At 44.0% G+C, this 19,406-nt stretch overlaps 1 protein-coding gene and 1 long non-coding RNA gene across 4 annotated transcripts in view; one reads left to right on the plus strand and one right to left on the minus strand.

The window, feature by feature from the left end:
- Positions 1 to 9,344, minus strand: part of LOC133273018 (protein LYRIC-like) — a 30,293-nt gene extending 20,949 nt beyond the window's left edge. For 2 of the 3 annotated variants that reach the window (XM_061460880.1, XM_061460879.1), the window contains exon 1: positions 8,638 to 9,332. In XM_061460880.1, coding sequence (XP_061316864.1) covers positions 8,638 to 8,919 — 282 coding nt within the window. In that variant the 5' untranslated portion in view covers positions 8,920 to 9,332. Of the gene's footprint in view, positions 1 to 8,637 lie in introns of all 3 variants that reach the window. The other variant, XM_061460881.1, reaches the window with a different exon arrangement.
- Positions 9,345 to 10,030: 686 nt separating this feature from the next.
- Positions 10,031 to 12,948, plus strand: LOC133273462 (uncharacterized). Its single transcript, XR_009744820.1, has 2 exons — positions 10,031 to 12,714; positions 12,849 to 12,948. It is a non-coding gene; the product is annotated as an uncharacterized LOC133273462 (long non-coding RNA).
- The last annotated feature ends 6,458 nt before the right edge of the window (positions 12,949 to 19,406 follow it).

The following is a 19,406-nucleotide window of genomic DNA, read 5'->3' on the forward strand; positions in this document are numbered from 1 at the left end:
CTTTGGTATTGTGGAGATTTTGGAGCTATTTTTTTCACTAATCTCAGAAGGATCTGATTTAAAGAGCATCTTAAAGACAGCATGACAGGGACATATATGCTGGAAAATGCTTTGTCCCTGGAGATGCTTGCTTGGGAACTCAGACCACTTACAAGCTCATGGTGGACAAGGGCATAGCATGAATCTAGCAGGATGGTGTTCAACTGATGCACCACAACTATTCAGAGGGGAAGACCCAAAATTGCGGACTTTGCAACATACCACTGTGAATACACAGACAACACCGATTGTGGGTCTTCTAGTAAAATATCACAGTAGCAGGAGATGAAATCCCTGCCTGATTACACCAGTAATACCACCATCTTCAAATTATAAGCTTAAACCAAGTTGTCCTCATCTCTTTCATCTCCCTTAGCTGTCAACTGTAAACAATGTAATTGTTTATAATTATGTTCTTCTGGACATTCACTAGCAAAATAATGACTTCTGTGTTAAAATCCAGCAACACTTTCTAATAGTTAGCAAGGCCATCTTTGTTTTTTTTTCCACAGGCAGTCATTTCTCTTCTGAGATTCTCAGGTTCATTTACTAGAGGCACTCCACACAATCAACTACAAAACAGACCATTTTCCATATCCTGCTCTGCTCAAGGGAAAAATACCACTCTGCCGGCAGCAGGGAGAGAAGTAGCCTCTCACACAGGACATGAGACATAAAATACAAACCCAGGGGAATTTTGCTGAAAATTTGAACCACTTAGATATGGTAGATCTTGACCTTACACTATTCTTTCTTTCTCAGGATATGCTTCTGTCCACTTAAATGTGTGAAAATACAAATAGATCATGTTTTAGTGAACAACAATTCCTATGCAATGTAAAATGTTGAGGAGGTAATTTTTCAATATATGACACAGGGCTTCAGGAAAAATGAATTTTATGGGATGAGTGCAGGAAGGGATGACTGGGGGAAACCACACAACATGTAAGCACAATATTCCTTTTAATCTCAACAAACCCTGGTGATTTCCCTGTTCCCATAATGCAATCTTCACCATTTTCTTTTACCATTCTTTGCAAATAGACCTCCCAAATTAAGGCACCTTCAGCAAGACTGCCATTAGAAACAGAAACAGCAGTGCCAACTTATGAGGCAAAGAGAAGGATGTTTTTTGCCTTCTTTCAGACACACACAGAGGATAAGAGACATCTGATCTCCTGTTAGCCTCTTTTTATGTCAAGATGCTTCTGCAAGCATGAGGGACTACATGCAGAGACCAGGAGGCATCTTTATTAAGGACATGCAACTGTCTTCCTCCCCCAGGCTGCTGTAAGTGAGCAGGGCCCGGGGGCTATACAGAGCCCTCACAGAGGCAGGGAGAGCTCCAGAGGGAAAATGTTGAGTGCAACAGAGAATTAGGGAAGATGCAAACTCTATTTGCTCTGACAGACTTGTCTCAGTGGGGCAAGATCACGTTTCTGGACCTTCTCTCCATATAAATGACAGCAAAGGAGAAGCTAGAAAAATTGCAGCACTTTAGTGCTTTGCCAGTCTGACTGCTGTATGCTTTTACCAGACAAGCACAACATTCGCTACTTAAATGATATTTCATCTGCTAGGCAAACAACCCTCTCTCTCTCCATCACTGACTAAGAGGATAAAAATAGAATGTTGACAGCCATTTACTATATCCCAGGAGTCTTCATGATGACTGACTGGCTATTCAGCCCTAAGTACCCACCTGGGACTCCTGAACCTTGTTGCATCCTTCCTAATGAGCAGCTGAGTGCAAGAAAAAAACAAACCACCACTGACTGATGATCACCAAATAGCCCACCACTCTGGTGATGCTCTTCTTTCAAACCTGAAATATCTGTTGCTTCTCCACCATAGCAGCAACTCCTTTCCTTTCATCACCAAGTATTTTTACCGAGTTCAGTTTCCTTTCAATGGAAAGGGATTATTCTTGCCTGACCTTTTGTATTAAATCCTGCCTTTATCCAACCCCTTTTCAGGCAGTAAACTGGTTGTATGGCTGAGGAACTCCATCCTACCCCATTCTTCCCGTTCAAAGCCCTTAGGATGCGGGATTAGTCATGCCTCTTTACCATGCCTTTTGGCCATTCTGAAAAGGGAAAGGGAATTTTCATGATTTTATTGCACTTAATATAATAGACTCATTAAAGAGAAATTAATTTTTGTCAGGGTAGATTTTTCTTCATGAAAAATGTAGGTTTGTACAGGGAGAATACATCTAGATACAGCACATTAAGTGAGTGTATAAAATCATCAATGCAATTCCAAATACATTAAATACATGCAGAGAAACAGCATGAGTACTTTTAGTGGATTCGGACTTAGCATATTAATTTCTACTCACATTCTGTGGAACAATAGGAAGATTATTTTTAGTTCATGGCCATTTGCTCATGACCCAGTGGAACAGGATTTCCCCCCCATCCCCTGCCTTTTTTTTCCTTTCTGTGTAACCTGAGGTTATATTCCTAACGATTGCTCCGAAACCTTTATTCTCTTGAGCTAGCATTTATTTTACACTGTTAATGCAGTTCTACATAGTCACAGAGAAAGAAGACAAAGTGACAGGTCTTCAAATATTAAAAAATACTGGGTTTAATCATGAACATATAAGCCCTGTATTCAAAGCCATAAAACTGTACCTCTAGACACTTACCTATGCATTTCAATAGCTTCATGAGACTAGTCATTTTTACAAAACCAAACCCCTCTGTAAGTGTCTGTCAGATCAGGAAGCCTGCTCTCAAATCTCAGTGCTACCAACTGCTTACAGGATTAATTAAAAATAATGTGAACATTAGCTTCGGGTTCACTAACTGCCCCTTGTCCCACATGGGGAATGTGCTTAAAATTGCCTTCCGTAAGAAGGCATGCAAAGCTTTCCCCAGTAGAGGGATACTAGGACAAAATAAACTCAGTGTGTGAAACCCAAGGGGAGCTATTATATGCTTCACACATTGGAAATCAGGGAATTTGTTCAAGAACATGAATAAAGACTCAGAAAATTGTTTTCAGCTACCACTTTCAGAAAACACGAATTAAGTGGCTTGAACACTGGAAATGAAAGGAAGCAAAACTGCCCCATTCTGGCAGGGGGTCTGTGAACACAAAACCATTTCCAGATTTAAGAAATACTTAAATTAAATTGTTTCCTAGTGCTCATTTCCAGTGCAAAAAAACATTTTTTTCCCCCTTTTTGTTACATCACAAGATTAATGGTGGGCTTAGGACAAAAGGCTACACTGGTACAGGAAAAGCAACACCAACATGCACTAAATTAAAAAACAAAAAGGGGGGAGGAGAAAGAAAAGAACAAGAAGAAAAGAACCTTTAAGCAGGGTACTAAATAACCTCCCTGAAATATGCTATATTGCTATTGAACAAGGTAACACTGCACTCTTCAGCTTTCTCAGTAGACCTTCAACAAGCTGAAAACTGAGCAAGAAGTCTTCCCCTCTTTCAGCATCCTCTGGAAGAACTGGTCTTTGTGCCCTGCACTAGGGATGACTTGGATATTTGCAATACCGCTTACAGTCTGGTGTTTGCTCTCTGAAGCTGGGCTTTCTCCCCTGCACACAGACACAAAGGCTCAGCCACAGGGTAAGCAAACCAGAGCACTGCTGCGGCCAGCCAACAGCTTGTATTGCTCCATCAGCAGACAATGAGCAATCTGCATGACAAAACTGTTGGGAAATAAAGCAGCACTGAGTTGCATTAATTCTGAATCAGGTTTTCACAAATGGAAGCAGACATCCTGGCCAATCTGGCTCTACCACATGGTCCTGTGCTTCTGATGCACTTATCAGTTATTTCCTAAACCAATGTAATCCAGGTGAATGGAAAAAAGACAAGCCTGCATCCGTCAGAGGAGACGGGATGGGGTTTAAGCAGAGCAAGAGTCCACCAGAGACACAGGAAGGTGTAGCTTCAAAGAAAGTTGGAGAAGGACTTTTTACAAGGGCATGCAGTGACAGGAAAAGGGGAAATGGTTTTAAGCTGAAAGAGGGCAGATTTAGGTTAGATATTAGGCAAAAAATATTCCCTGTGACGGTGGTGAGGCACTGGCACAGGTTGCCATGAGAAGCTGTGGCTGCCCCATGCCAGGTTGGACAGGGCTTTGAGCAACCTGGTCTAGTGGAAGGTGTCCCTGCCCATAGCAGGAGGGTTGGAACCGGATGAGCTTTAAGGTTCCTTCCAACCCAAACCATTCTGTGATTCTATGAAAATTACTCGTTCAGTCCTAATAGCTGAAGAAAGGATAACACAATGGCAATTTCTGCTAAGGTGACAATGTGAACCCACAAAAACATATTGGGTTTGTTAGCAAAGGCTGAGAGGCTCTTCGTGCATGGCAGAAGAACATAAAGGAACATCTTTGGGCCACGCTTGCTTACAATGCTACACATGTGTACCTCCAAAGGGGAGAGAAAAGAGATGAGGATCTTGGTTTGTGATCAATATTGTAAATATTAATAATCTTATTAATAGCTATTATATGTACATGATATATTTCATATATATATATATTATATATACATTAATACAAAGTTCCCTGGCAAAATCACTTCAGACAAATGTATTCTCAGTAGGAAAGAAGAGTTTGTTCAAATAGAAAATTACATGGGAAACATACACAATGAATAGACAGTTATATGGGAAATATGCACTGGAAATACATGAAATTTTTCCCTTTGTTTAAGGCCCCTGCTGGGGGAAAGAAAGAGGAGCTACTCCTACCAAACGCATGCTCAAAGAACTTTGCAGAAAAGGATCTGCGCCATCAGCACAGAAAACCTGTTCCCCTGCACATATTCCCAGGGATGAAATTGCCTGTAGGAAGCCCCTGAGCACTAACAGGTAACACAGGCTGATGGCAAGAAGCAGGAGCCAGAACTGCAGTTGTAGCCATTCATAGCCGAAGATAATTTCAAGAGAAAATTAGAGAAGCAGACGTAAGATGCTGCTGCCTACGTTACACATCCTCCTGCTGGCCAGCCTGTCCAGGATATGCAAGAGGCCGTGTACAACAGCCATAAATACAGGGAGCTGAAGGGTACCTGCCTCAGCTCAGCTCCTGTTATCATTTCATGAGACATCTGGGGAAAGGCAGAAGAGAATTCACAGGGTGAATGGATTAAAACCACTCTTGCAAGGAGGGATGAAGAAATCAGTTTCCTGGGATTTTGGTATTCTAATTAATTAGAGCAGCATTACAACGAGAGATCAAGGCTCCATTTTAGAGGAGGCAATTACCAAACTCCAACGCCTTTCAGGATACTTACAAAATCAATTTTCATCCAAGAGAACTATATGAAAGTAATTGTGCAATTGTGTTGCACTGGCATGAAGAATACTGCATAACATGAAAGGGGAGGAAAAGAAAGGTCTGCCTGCATATGTTTGCATAGATCTGGTCCTGTTAAGCAATCCCTGCAAGCGGCAGAAAGTTATCTCCAGTTTATAAAGACACTTGTGAAAAGCAGAAACTTTTCCTTTTGGATTCAGTAGATAATACATATTTTATAAGTTGCCTAAGGAAGGTGATATCCCAGCACTTGTGCAAAAAGCTTGTTTGGAACTGACCAAATTCCAGAGCAACCCAAAAACTTTGAATAAACATGAATCCCAAAACTCAACAGCAGTCTTGCTCACATCTGTTGGCTTCCAGCAAATCGTTAGCAATTTCCTAGAAGGCTCTTCATTAGGGAAAAGGTTATCCTGAAAAAGGCTAAACACCCTCCAGCATCATTTCTAGAGATTTAGTGTGTGTGTGACGACAGAATGTAACTTGTTATGTGTGATGCACATAAGATCACATTCAAAATGTGCTTGTATTATTGTGTGCATCCATTTAAACAGAGTTAATTCAACAGACTTCTTTGACAGGGGCTGTGAAAACAATTCTGACTGGATCTTACAACCTGCTCTGAGACAAGTAATCATCCTGTTAGTCTGTTATACACAGATGTGTATTAAGTTAACAAACATGTCGTGAGATTAAAAGCCTGAAAGCTGCCTGCCGGCAGTACTGGCACGGGGAGAGACTGACATAGCTGTGCACTGCTGCATTTAGTGACTTGGACCTGGGCAGGATTGCATGGAGGTGGCTGGCAGGGCTGGGCTGTGGCACGGCTGGACCTTCAGCCTCGCAAGGAGCCCGAAGAGCTAAGGTCAACTGCGCCCTCCAGTGAATGCACCCTGAGCAGGCACTGGCTGCCCATAGCTAAGGGGAATAGGGGCAGGCAGAAGAAAGGAGATCAGTCCTACATCAGAGAAACTGCAGCCCTGTAAGAGCAATTCCCGGGAGTCTCACAGCCCACCCACGGGGCAGCAGCTGGGAATCACCGGCAAACATGCATTCCCAAACTGAAAAAATAACTAACTGCCTAGTTTCTTTTAATTAAGATCTTGACTTATCCATCACTCCAGGATATGCAGATGTTTGGCTGCTGGGATGTATCAACACACCTGAGCACTGGAGGCGATTTGTCTCTTGGCTTCATACCTCAGGAGACAGACAGCAAAGAGGGGCTCCCATCCTGTAATACCTGTGCAGCCCAGCTTATAGCATTGGCCGTCTATGGATGTAAGACTTTGTTACTAGTAATATCCCTGATGCTGCCTTGGTAGAGATTTTCATATGCAAATTTTGGCATATTAAAGGTGTTCTGCTGTTCTGGCATCCTTGCATCAGCTAAGTGCCAAAGTAGCATGCATCATTTTACACTTACGTAAGGAGATAAAGTTTTTGCCTCAAGGATATGATGTTCCAAAGACAGAGATAACATGATGGGAAATGACAAAAAGCAGTGGAGAAGGGGGTAGGGAAAAGAAAACAAAAGAGACAAATAGAAAAGAGAAGGGGCAGGGTACTGCCATGGGAAGACAAGCCTGAGTTTTTCATTTCAGCATGTAAGATGTTTTCCCCAGGTTATCTTTCTTTAAGACCTTTAAGTTATTTTTCTTCATCATCGTCTTCTCATTTGCTACTTCCTTAGGACCATTATTTCGCCTCCTCTGCACTTGCAAAATAATAAGTGGGTCTCATATACAGGATGATGCTACTCTGTGTAAATGCAGCCGCTAAAGAATAGGAATCACTCAGAGCCACGAAAAGCAACATTAATGATAGAAACTGTGGACGACTGTAAACAAATTTATCCCTTCAGTTATTCTCTTCCTCCTTTTCTTTATTTTTTTTGTTATTCAGGCCTGTGAGTTACAGCATCTGTCACCAGAAAATATCTGTTCAAACCAATGTCTTCAGCTTGAACTAATAACCCCACCACCGTTACAGCACCAGGCCTGTCTCTGACAGAAGTGGGGGTGTCCACCCCATTCTGTCCTATACTGCCTCCAGTGACTGGTGGTTCTGCAAGACTTTAACTTATGCAGCCAAGTCAAGTCATCTAGTATTGATGATTAGAAAGATTGTTACTGTTATTGATGATTAGAAAGATTGTTACTGAAATCCCTCTTCATCCTTTGGCATGGGCAGTTCTGTTTGGATTGCTGTTTGATTTGTTTTTTTACTAATTCAGGGATACCTATGCTGTCAGGCCAAGATTCTGCTCTTACTGATGAAAGACAAAATACCCTAAAATGGAATACCTTATTAAAATATAACTATAATTCAACTAAAAGTTAAAACTTCCATGACAAAATAATAAACCCCTGAAAGCTAGTGTCAGGATGGAAAGCCTGATACATATGTGTTCATGAAGAACAAACCCACTTATTTTATAGCCCACCTAGAAATCCAGTTTGTATGTCTTTCTCAGAAATGAGACCTGGGAGATACTAGTAACAGATAACATTGTTCAGAAATGCTTGATGTATTAATGTTAAGCACATACTTATATCCAGTGTGTTCTCCTGTTTCCATATTGCAGTACCTTGGTGAAATTGTTTTGTATGCTGAGATTTGCCACTACAGACAGCTTACAGAAAGTCAAAGTGAGACAGTCATTACAATGTCATATGGAAACACCATTGGTGTGCATCACATCAAACTCACAACATAGATTCAACAAGGTGGCCATGGTCATCGGCACACAGTTACTACATCTCATTAATGCAATAATAACAAAGCTTTGATTCAGAGTAAATACACATTATTAACATATTGTATTAACACCACAGGAAAGATACCGTGCTCTCATCCTCCTTAACATGATGGACACTAACCAGAGTTTTCTTAACTCTCTGCAGAGAGGACCAAGCCCATATGGAGTTACTGTGCTAGACAAAGTGGTGGAAGAAAAGCCAGTTCTAGCAATCCCAGGCCAGGTGCTCCAGCAACCTGCTGCCTTACACTATAACCCTGATGCCACCGCAGGGCTCGGAGATGAAAGCTGAGCCCCTAACCCCTAAACCGCCTGAAGAGGTTTGGGACTCTGCATCTCTAGGCAGGACCAGCTGCCCGAGCGTGCGGATGGGATGGGATGGCTGTAGCCCCTGGGAGCAGGGCGCGCACCCCTGGCTGCCCGGCGGTGCTGTTGAGGGCAAGGTAGGCAGGAGGAGAAGATGCTGGGGAGGAGAGAGGGAAGGATGCTCGTTCCGGGGACACCGCCGGGCCGACAGCTCCCCCGCCACCCTTACCTGCGCCGTGCGCTTTTGTTCCTCCGGCTGCAGCGCCGGTAGCGTTCCGGCCGCCCGGCGGGGGCCATCCTCGTCCTCATCCTCCTGCCCCCGCGCCCCCTGGTTGTCCCGGCGGAGGCGGCGGGGCCCCGTCGCGGCCCGGCCCCGTCTAAGCCTCCGCAGGACGATGAGCGCGGCCGCCGCAGCCCCCAGCAGTACCGCGGGCCAGAGGAGGGCCGGCAGCCGGGCCGGCAGCCCCAGCTCCCCCGCGCCCAGAGCCAGCCGCACCGCCGGGCCCAGCATGGCTGACCCCGGGCCGCCCCTCCCCGGGCTGGGGAGGGGAATGGATGCTGCGCTGCGCTCCGCTCCGCCGCGCAAGGAAAGTTGGTGCCGGAGCTGCGCTGGTCGCGGCGGGCGGCGGCGGAAGGAGGGGTACCGGGGGCGCGGACACGGCTGTGCTCACGGGAGTCTCGATGCGAAGGGTCTGGCCGTGAGGGCGGTTGCGCGGTGGCGAGGGGGTTGGGGGGGACGAAGCCCGGGGGGAGTGGAGGAGGGGGCGAGTGCTCGGCATGAATCTCTGCTATGGGCGAGTGAACGCGGAGAAGCAATCGCGAAGGCGATGCGGTTCAAAGCAGTGGAGCCGCAGGCATCAGCGTTCATTTGAGAGCAGGTCCCGAGGGTCGGGATGCACAGGGGTGGTCACGAGTGATGCGTTTTCGCAAAATTCACCAGTCTAGAGAGAAGAGTTTTTAGGAATGCACATCTCAGGCGCCGTGACAAACGTGCCATCATCGAGCAGCACCCTTGTGATGATTCCAGGAACTGCCGATGTAATACAGCGTGTGATGCGTTCTCATCTAGCGCTGATCCTTGGAGAAATAACCATCTGTCACCGCTAGCAGAACGCTAGGCAGAGTGCCTCAAACCACAGACCTCTCGGCTTTGCTGGATGGAAAATTTCTCCACCCACCTGATGAATAAGTGCAGGTGATGCTCTCACGCAGCGTTTTTTCAAAGTCACAGAGCTTCTTGTAAAATGGCAAGTTGTATTTCATCTTGGCTAATCTGGAGAGGCGGCCTCTGAGAAATAAGCAGTGAAAGGAAGGAAGGAGCCCCTCTTGCAGAAATGTCTCTCAGTGTGGTCATGGCTCACACCTGGCACAAACTCAGGTGTGAGCAGAGCATTACTACAAAGATAGTAAGTAAAGCTTATTTAAACACAACAGCATAAAATGGATAAAACTATGCACAAAAAGCATAAACCTACATGTTTGTAGTAAACCCAGTGCAAAGAAGGAGTTGGTAAGGAAATGGCCTTTATCTGTCTTGGCTTTATTTCACACCCAGCGGAGACCACTCTTCTCCCAAGCACAGATCCAGACACTGGAGCTCAAATCCAAACACACTGTCCTTCCACTGGATTACCACCTCTTCAGGGATGAAAGATTAATCATTCCTGGGCCTAATTCCAATTCATTCTGAACAAGTCTAGCTTTTGAAAGCACAATAAGGTGTCATAGCACTTGAGAAATTTCCAGACAAAATACAGGATGATTGTTAATAAAATTATGTGCTGATTGGCTTTATGGGGAGAAGAAGGTTTTGTGGAGAGAGTGAAAAGTCTTTAATAATCAGAAGAGGGCCATGGGGGTACTATGGTACTTTGAATGCTGTTGTTGGGATGATAAGCTTCTTTTTAAACATGGATCCCACAAATTATCCATTTTCTGTCTATCTCATCCTGCCTGTCTTCTAAAGTTCAGCACTGACTAATTCTGTGCTCTGAAGCCTCAGGATTTTCAGTGTTTCTGTGCCTAGCTCTGATACTGATTCCTTATGAGAATATGTCTGTCTTACCTACCTGGAGCCGTAAGATGGTACCTGGGTAGTTATGTGCAAATATCAGAGATTGGGGCCTTCCTCTGAAGTTAAAAAATGGCAGTTATGTGATTAGTTTTATGTCGATTTGATAGTTGCTTTTTCCCTGTCTTGATTTTTCGGCTCATAAAATGCAGATACATCTCCGAGCTGTTAAAAAGCAAGCAATCTATACCTTGGATCATAAATAAATATCACTATTTTCAGCTCATCAAAATTAGTTTGCTTTTCTTTTTCCCCAGGAAACATAAGCCAAAAGACATTTCAGGAGACAGTGTTGCTTAACTGACTATGAGATCACTGCTTCACACCGTTCCTTTCTATTTCTTTTTATTTTCCTCCACAAAATAAAGGCAGTTACTGTGTCTGGCCTCTACTGGCATTTATTTTTGAAGAAAACCATCACCATATTAGACCTTTTTCTAGTATTAATACAGGCTTATTTAACAACATACCCCTTACATACCCTTACAACATTGGTCTATGAAAATAGCACAGATTCTCATGATGATGCTATATGGAAAATCTGAAATTTTACTGCAAGCTTGAGAAGATATTTTTCTGTTTATGTGTGACACAAACTTACTGCAGATGTCTGATGGGAGCTGTTCTCCATTCAGATTCGGGAAGAAAGTCCAATAACCAGGAATTGGAACCATTTATTTGTTATAGATCAAGATCCAGTCTTATTAATGTTTAAATGTTTCATGAAAACAGTTTGATTTTGACAATTGTGATTTTTTCAAAAGAGGCAAAAGTCTCATTTTGGGTTGTTTCATGATAGAAGCAGACCAGAGTTTTCTAGCTGAAATTAAAAAATAAACTTTTTTTTTTTTAATTGAATTGTGAAAAATTGAAGTTTTCTGAAAAAGAAAGTAGGCAACAAAATAACTGTTTTAATAGCATTACCCAGAAATTATAAGTTCTTGACCTGATGTATTAGCAGTATACTTAAGGATTCACCCGTGGAAGCTAAGAGAAGTACCTTACACCAACACTGCTCGTGTTTAATCAGCAGCAACGGATATGATAGAAAAAACAAGTGATTTCGAACAAGTCAGAGATGTAAAGAGGAAGCTTTTAAACTGCTTCAGCAAAAGTATGTTTGAGGGGCAGCGAGAAGACCTCTTGGCAGTATTTAATACTCCTTAATCATCTTCCCTCAACTGAAGTTCAGAATACTGTAGCTGAAACAAGGTTTTGTTTCTATCAGCTGCTCAGACAGCTTCAAGTAAGGGGAGAGAATGAGCTGTGTCTTCCCTGCTAGGAAAAATTGGCACTTACCGTGTTGTTCAGAACACACCCTGCTCCTAACATTACAAGGCTGTGTCCTCCCCTCTCTGAGACTATGGGAATTTTGGGTAAGTACACAGAAAGTAATGGGGGTTTGCGTTGGTTTAAGCAACATAGAGCAGCTCTTCTTTCTTTAGCTGGTTTCTGAGTTCTCTGTTGGAGCTGTTTCTGGTGAGCACTGTGCAGATGCAGGCGAGAGGATGTTTGATGGGGCAGAGACGAAAGCACAGGTCTCCATTTCAGGCATTCATGGCTAATGAAATGCAGAGCCAGGACATGTTCCCCAGGCACTGAGTCTTGACACGAGGCCCTGCTTCTGGCTGCGACCCTCTTGCTCAGCTGTAATGAAGCCAATTTACAGACTGAGGTGATCTTGCAACCTGTGGCTTGGTTACTTATAGGCTTGAAGGCACATTTGCTCCAAATCCCAATGTTCATCTGCTGATGTACAGGAGATGTATTAATAATGTATTTGTGTAATTCACAAACCTTTCCCATTTTCCCTCCTGTCTGAGGCCCTTGTGCACTAGCTACTTCCCGTGAACACATGTGAAGCTGATAAACTTCCAATCTTGCTTTGCCTATTGTTGAGGAAACTGAGAAGCATGATAGCTGCATGCCTGGCAAAGCATGACAGTAACCAGTAATGAGAGATGAGTGTTTCATTTGTTAGGCTATTGGGCTCATTGCACAGCTGCCCACGTGGCCAGGTATTTGCCATTAAACAAGATGATTAATTCCTTGACAAGTTGATGTCTGGCCTGGCAGTCCGGCATTTCCTTTCGGCATTTGTGGCTGATTTGAGGAATGCAGCTTTATAGATTTTTACTAATTATCTAATAGCTTTTCAATCTCTTGTTTCAGTACATGGAACTGGTGTTAATGAACTGCAGATCTTCAGCATACCATTCTTAACTGATTCCCCTAGTAAGTATGTTTAACACTTGCCTTGGTTTCCTGTACATGATTTATTTGGCTGGTAAGTGATCCATCTTTGTTTGCTGTCAAAGTCTTTGAGTTGGAAAAGGACTTTAATCATGTTACTTGGCTTTTCTGAACAGGGAGAAGAAATGGAGTCAAATAGGCACGCAATGGTAATGCAGTCAAATAAGAACCATGGCCTGAGTTTCTTTCACTAATAAAAAGTTGTGCAAGCTTCAATTTCCCTTTCATTTTCCTAAAGAACATACTGGAAACATCTATTCAGCCAAAGATGTGAAATTAAAACAAAGAAACAAAAACATCTGAAAAGGAGGAAAGAAGGCACTTTCCCAGCTTATGCGTTAAGACCAGTCAAAGAAAACTGCTTCAAAAGGAAGGAGGAAGCCAGCCCTAAGCAGGGCTGCAACTGCTTTTAGTTGGCTGTAGCAATGACACGCATGGTAGACAAAGCCATAGAAGGCACGAGTGCAACAATGTCAGTTCAGTGGGTACAGTGAAAAAGTTGGAGGCAAAACTGAAGTTACTGAATAATAAAGTTGTTTCACTAGCAGATTTGTCAGCAACAGCATGGGACAAAGGAACTTGTTTAGCAGAACACGATCATCTTGAGAACTGTAAACACTACTGGTTTAAAGATAAAATCAAAGGCCTTGAGAGCAAAGCAGAAGCAGACATAAAAATATGCATAGTTGGCTTTCCTGAAGGAGAAGAATTTTGCATCCCTGACAAACTATTCAGAAACAAGCTGTTAAGTGCCCCAGGTCACTCTTGCACCCTTAGCATCCACCTCCCCTGAGCAGAGCTGCATGAATATACAGCAGCACTGGTAGGTTTTCTGCACGTTCCACTGGCAGTGGAGATCTGCGAATCTGGCAGGAGAGTTCATTCCCTTCCCCTCTACAAAAAAGCTGAGTGCAATTACAACACACTATTATAAATATTCAATACAATCAAAAAAATGGAGTTGTCTCTCAGTAGAAGACAGGACTGTTACTATGTTCCTTACATGCATATTTGCTCTCAGTGTTGTTCAGCCTGTGTCTCTGATCCGTCTGTCTGTGAAAATAGCTGGTGATTCTCTATTTCTTTTGACAGGCAATTCAAGTTCGTCCTTTAAAAACTTTCTAGGTCTCTTCATCAGAGACTGGCAGCACGTGTGCATTTTTTGAAGATAATGATGACTACAGGGAAGTCTCCTAAAATGAACATAAGTGTCTGTTCTTGCTTTATTCCAGGCTGGCACACAACACAGTGAACACAGACTAGATTAGTGATGACACACTGTTTATTGCTATCAAAAACAACATTCAGAGAGATGCAGCTGACACACAGGAGGGAAGTGATTGTTACCCTCAGGGAGGCTTTACTGTCAAAAATGTGTAAGTATCCATAAGTGTGGCTTATGCTACAATGTTCAGACAATATCATATTCTCATGTGATCTAGGTTTGAAAGGCCACAGAGTTTTCCCTATGTATGCTCACACAACTCTGTGCCTGAAGACAATCTTTCACTTTGATCTGGAGACAGGAAGGTCTGAAAAATGTACCACATCCACCACATAATTCATGGTTTCTTCTCATGCTTACCCATCCTCCACATGAAAAAAATATATCTTGTTGCTAAATTAATGTCATCTCTTTTTCAGCTTCCCACCACTGATTTTGGTGATTTTCTCTGACAGAGATATCCTTCTCGTAGCTGCTGTGTTCTTCCTGAGAAAGTGCTTCAACGTCACAAGCACATTACCTTTTAAACTCCTTCTGATAAACAAAAGATATTAAATCTCTTTACAATGCTCACCAAAAAACATTTCCACCAGGTCTCAAGCTATTTTTGGAGGTTTTTCTTTTGCACACCCACTTGACATCCTTTTTTCTATGTGGTCATATAGAGAGGTGATATTCAGCCTCTTTAACCTAATTACTTGGTCTTAGCATATGCATTGTGGGATCATTTTAGCTCTCTTTTATGCACCAACACATTAGGGGCTCCAGCAGAGCTGCCTGCTTCTTTGTCCTGTTTCCTAGCCAGTTTATTAATTTTAATTCAAAAACATTTATTGGATTACTATGAGTAATTACTAGAGTAAATGACAGGACTTGTTGGTTGCCAGAAGGTGACTGCTCTGTACTTAGTTCCTTCCTATGCAAAGAAGAAATAATGTTTCTACAGCACTTAGTCCGTCTTGCCAGCACAGACTAATCTCATCACAATGTTGGGAAGAAGTTTAATCTTTTTTTGTGATTAACAGGGAATCTGGAGCACTTACAGATAGATCTTTTTTGAGAATACTGAAGAGATTTGTGGTTGTTGCACAGGCTGATAGCCTTGGTCGGTATGCCATCAGCAGACAAAAGCCTGATGCATTAGTGTTGCTTTCAGATGGTTTGTCCCATCACATATTTGCAGCAGATATGCTCAGTGGATTAAATTTTGTTTCTGCACTGTTTGCAGTACCAATTCCTGTAATGAAGTGGTAAATAATAAATGCATTTGATTTCTTATATTCCTGGCATACCTCCTGTGAATAAAAGTAGCTCTATTTACGCTAGAGCTCTCTAGTAGCTCTATTATACAGAGGCTCTATTTACATGGTGCTCTGCAGGTATATGCTTATTTGTTCTACCCACAGTACACAGGCTGCTCAGACCTGATCTGTGTTCAGTGTTTTCATGTTGGAGGCAGAGAAATTATGAGTCTGGCTTTAAAAGACCATGGGGAGTTCCCAGAGCTGGCCCATCACTAAAGCTCATGATCCTGAGGGATGCCCAGAAGAGCTGAAGCAAGTCATCTCATCATGGGGAGTCAGACTTGAGGCTTATGGGGCATCTGCCTCCCAGATGTAACCTGGTTGTAGATGATTTATTGCTTTGCTTTCTCTTCCTATAATTTCAGTTCTCCTTATATGTGAAGGAGATTATCCTTCTTGGGCATTGCCCGTATACTGTGGGTAGATAAACAGGTTTGTTTAATTGAAGACTCTGATCTGTAGGCAGCCAGATGGGAGGCCTGGAGTCATCATGAAGAAGCTTCCAGATCTAGCTTTGCAGAATAAATTTCTACTAATGACCAAGCAGTTTTCAAGCTGCTGTTTTGTCCAGATCCCAGGCTTGTGTTCCTGAGTTGTGCCCCAAGGATCTAGCCAGAGTCAGAGCAACGCACAGGATTTGTTGAAGCTGCTGCTCTTCTGCTCACCCTGCCTCACAGAAACACAGCCTCTTCAGATAAGTCCAACATTTCTTGTCTGCTCCTATAACTCAAGGAGCCACAATTTCACCTTAAGGCATATGACAATGCAAGCAATGACAGCAATGGTTTCCTATTTTATAATTGCCATGGCAATTATATTGTAACTTAGACCTGCAATTTCATTTATGGTGTTGTCTCTCTTAAAACATGATGTAATTTAGCATTCAAAGCCATCCCACCACCCCGTTCTCACAGCACCCTGCCAGCCACCCCATATAGCATTTTGTTGAAGCAGTGCTATTGGTGACTCCTGTGCAGAGGAGTTCTTCCACATTTCAAATAATGCAGCATTTCAGAAGCCAAGGCTGTGATTTGCAGGTGCTTTTCAGAATGGAGTCTCTTGTAATTTTCCAAGCCTCTGTAGGAGTGCGTGTTTAAGCCAAGCTCAAGTCCTTTAGCTGTTCCCTAAACCCCAGCTTCCTTTCACATCACATTTTATTAAATTTAGGGTCTTCAGTTTAAATTCCCTGTCTAAAGCATCTCCTGAGATGAGATGGCTCTTTTCCCAGCTGTCAATAACTGTGCTGCCTACAGCTTACTGTGGTCTTTAGATACCATGCAAAACATGCAGTTTGATGCATATAAAACAGGAAAACAAAATCTGCTTACCCAGCATGGATCAGAGGCAGTCCTATTTTTAATTCCCTAGCTTGGGAATTATTCACTTTTTATTCACTGGGTTGGGAATGTGGGTAGCAAAGTGTCTCAGGAGGAGGAAATACAGTCTGGAAATGGTAGGCAGCCACAACAGGGCAGGGCGAGCTTTTTGCCTGAGGTGTGCTGCTGCTGGGCAGAGCCACAGTGACCTCGGGACAGGCAGGAGAGGGGCACGCAGCTCTGTGCCCCAGTCCACCCACCACAGAGATTGCAGTGACGGCTGGACACTGAAGCCTCTCTTAGCAGGAGCTTGCTTCCCATCACAGCTTGCTCTTGCTGAAGTCCTTGTGGTCAAAACGTCACAGCCAATTCTGCCTCCTGCTTTCAGCCCTCCTGTTTCATCTGTAGTCCTACTGCTGATCTGAGGCACCCTCTGAACCCTCCTGAAGTCAGGGAAAAGGGAAGGTTTTCACCATCACATAACCTCTTAACAGCTCTCCCCTAATTAGCCTCAGGTTATGGGCAGCATGAGGGAGGGCAGCTCCTGTTGAAAAAGGGTTGGAGTAGATGGCATGTCCTGTGGGAAAAGCTCAAATGCTGGAAGGAAGTGCTGGTCATCATTATGTCAAGAGTGTCTGCTGACACTTCATTGTGTTTCTGTCTGAAAATGAATTATTTGCTGTTACAGGCAAGTTCTAAGATGAAAAAATCATGGCAGTCAGGTGAAGTTCCCGAAGACTGGAAAAAGGGAAATACAACCCCCATTTTCAAGAAGGGGAAAATAAATGACCCAAGGAACTACAGACCAGTCAGTCTCACCTCTGTGCCTGGCAAAATCTTGGAGCAGATTCTCCTGGAAGGCATGACAAACAACAAGGTGCTTGGTGACAGCCAGCATGGCTTCACTAAGGGGAAATCCTGCCTGACCAATTTGGTGGCCTTCTATGATGGGCCAACAAAACTAATGGACAAGGGTAGAGCAATTGACGTCATCTACTTGGACTTGTGCGAAGCATCCAACACTGTCCCATATGATATCCTTGTCTCTAAATTGGAGAGACATCAGTTTGATGGATGGACCACTCAATGGATAAAGAACTGGCTGGATGGCTGCATGTAAATAGCTGTGGTCAATGGCTCAATGACCAGCTGGAGACCAGTAACGAGTGGTGTCCCTCAGGGATCAGTGTTGGGTCTGGTCCTGGCCAACATCTTTGTCGCTGACATGGACAGTGGGATTGAGTGCGCCCTCAGCAAGTTTGCCAATGACACCAAGCTGTGTGGTTCAGTTGATATGCTGGAAGGAAGGAATGCCATCCAGAGGGACCCTGACACGCTTGTGAGGTGGGCTGATGTCAACCTCATGAAGTTTAACCATGCCAAGTGCAAGGTCCTACACCTGGGTCGGAGCAATCCCAGGCACAGCTACAGGTTGGGCAGAGAAGAGATTCAGAGCAGCCCTGCAGAGAAAGACTTGGGGGTGTTGGTTGATTAGAAAAATGAACATGAGCCAGCTTCAGTGTGCGCTCGCAGCCCAGAAAGCCAACCGTATCATGGGCTGCGTCAAAAGGAGTGTGACCAGCAGGTCGAAGGAGGTGATCCTGCCCCTTTACTCTGCTCTTGTGAGACCTCACCTGGAGTATTGTGTGCAGTTCTGGTGTCCTCAACATAAAAGGGACATGGAACTGTTGGCACAAGTCCAGAGAAGGGCCACGAGGATGATCAGGGGACTGGAGCGCCTCCTGTACGAAGACAGGCTGAGGAAGTTAGGGCTGTTGAGCCTGGAGAAGAGAAGGCTGTGTGGAGACCTCATAGCAGCCTTCCAGTATCTGAAGGGGGCCTGTAGGCATGCTGGGGAGGGGACTCTTCATTAGGGACTGTAGTGGTAGGACAAGGGGTAACGGGTTAAAACTTAAACAGGGGAAGTTCAGATTGGATATGAGGAAGAAGTTCTTTACTGTGAAGGTGGCGAGGCACTGGAATGGGTTGCCCAAGTGTCGTGGTTTAAAGCCAGTCAGGTAACTCGTTCACTCACTCTCCCCCTTCTTTCCCTTTTCCTACTCCCGGAGGGACGGAGAGGAGAATCGAAAAGAATGCAACTCCCACGGGCTAAGAACAGTTTAGTAACTAAGGTATAACACAAATCACTACTGCTACCACCAATAATAATAATGATAAAGGAAATAAGAAAGGAAGAGAATACAACATCTCACCACCAGCCAACCGATAACTCACTCCCCAGGCCCGACCAAGCACCGACTGATACCTCCTCCAACCCTGCAGTCTCCCAGCCCTTCTGGGTAACTCCCAGTTACATCCCGGGCATGACGTGCTGTGGTATGGAATACCTCTTTGGCTAGCTTGGGTCAGGTGTCCTGTCTCTGCTTCCTCCCGGCTTCCCCTCCTCCCTGGCAGAGCATGAGGCTCACAAAGTCCTTGGCCAAACCAAAACATTGCTATCAGTTCTGTTCCCAGGCCGAAAGTCAAAACACTGCACTGCACCAGCTACCAAGAAGGAGAAACATGACTGCTACTGCTGAACCCAGGACACCAAGGAACTTGTGAATGCTCCATCCCTGGCAGTGTTCAAGACCAGGTTGGACGAAGCCTTGGGTGATATGGTTTAGTGTGAGGTGTCCCTGCCCATGTCAGGGGGGTTGGTACTAGATGGTCTTAAGGTCCTTTACAACCCTAAGTATTCTATGATTCTATGATGAAACGAAGCGGAGGGGGGACAGCAACATCAGCCACATTCTCACTCTGCTAAACGGATTTTTTTTATGTTCTTGATAATTTTCATTTTACTTCTTAACTGGAAAACGTAACTGT

Source organism: Pezoporus flaviventris, unplaced genomic scaffold (assembly GCF_033815535.1).
Source record: "Pezoporus flaviventris isolate CSIRO_AGI_PZ_B2104156 unplaced genomic scaffold, CSIRO_AGI_Pfla_v1 ptg000031l, whole genome shotgun sequence".
Classification (NCBI taxonomy): domain Eukaryota; kingdom Metazoa; phylum Chordata; class Aves; order Psittaciformes; family Psittacidae; genus Pezoporus; species Pezoporus flaviventris.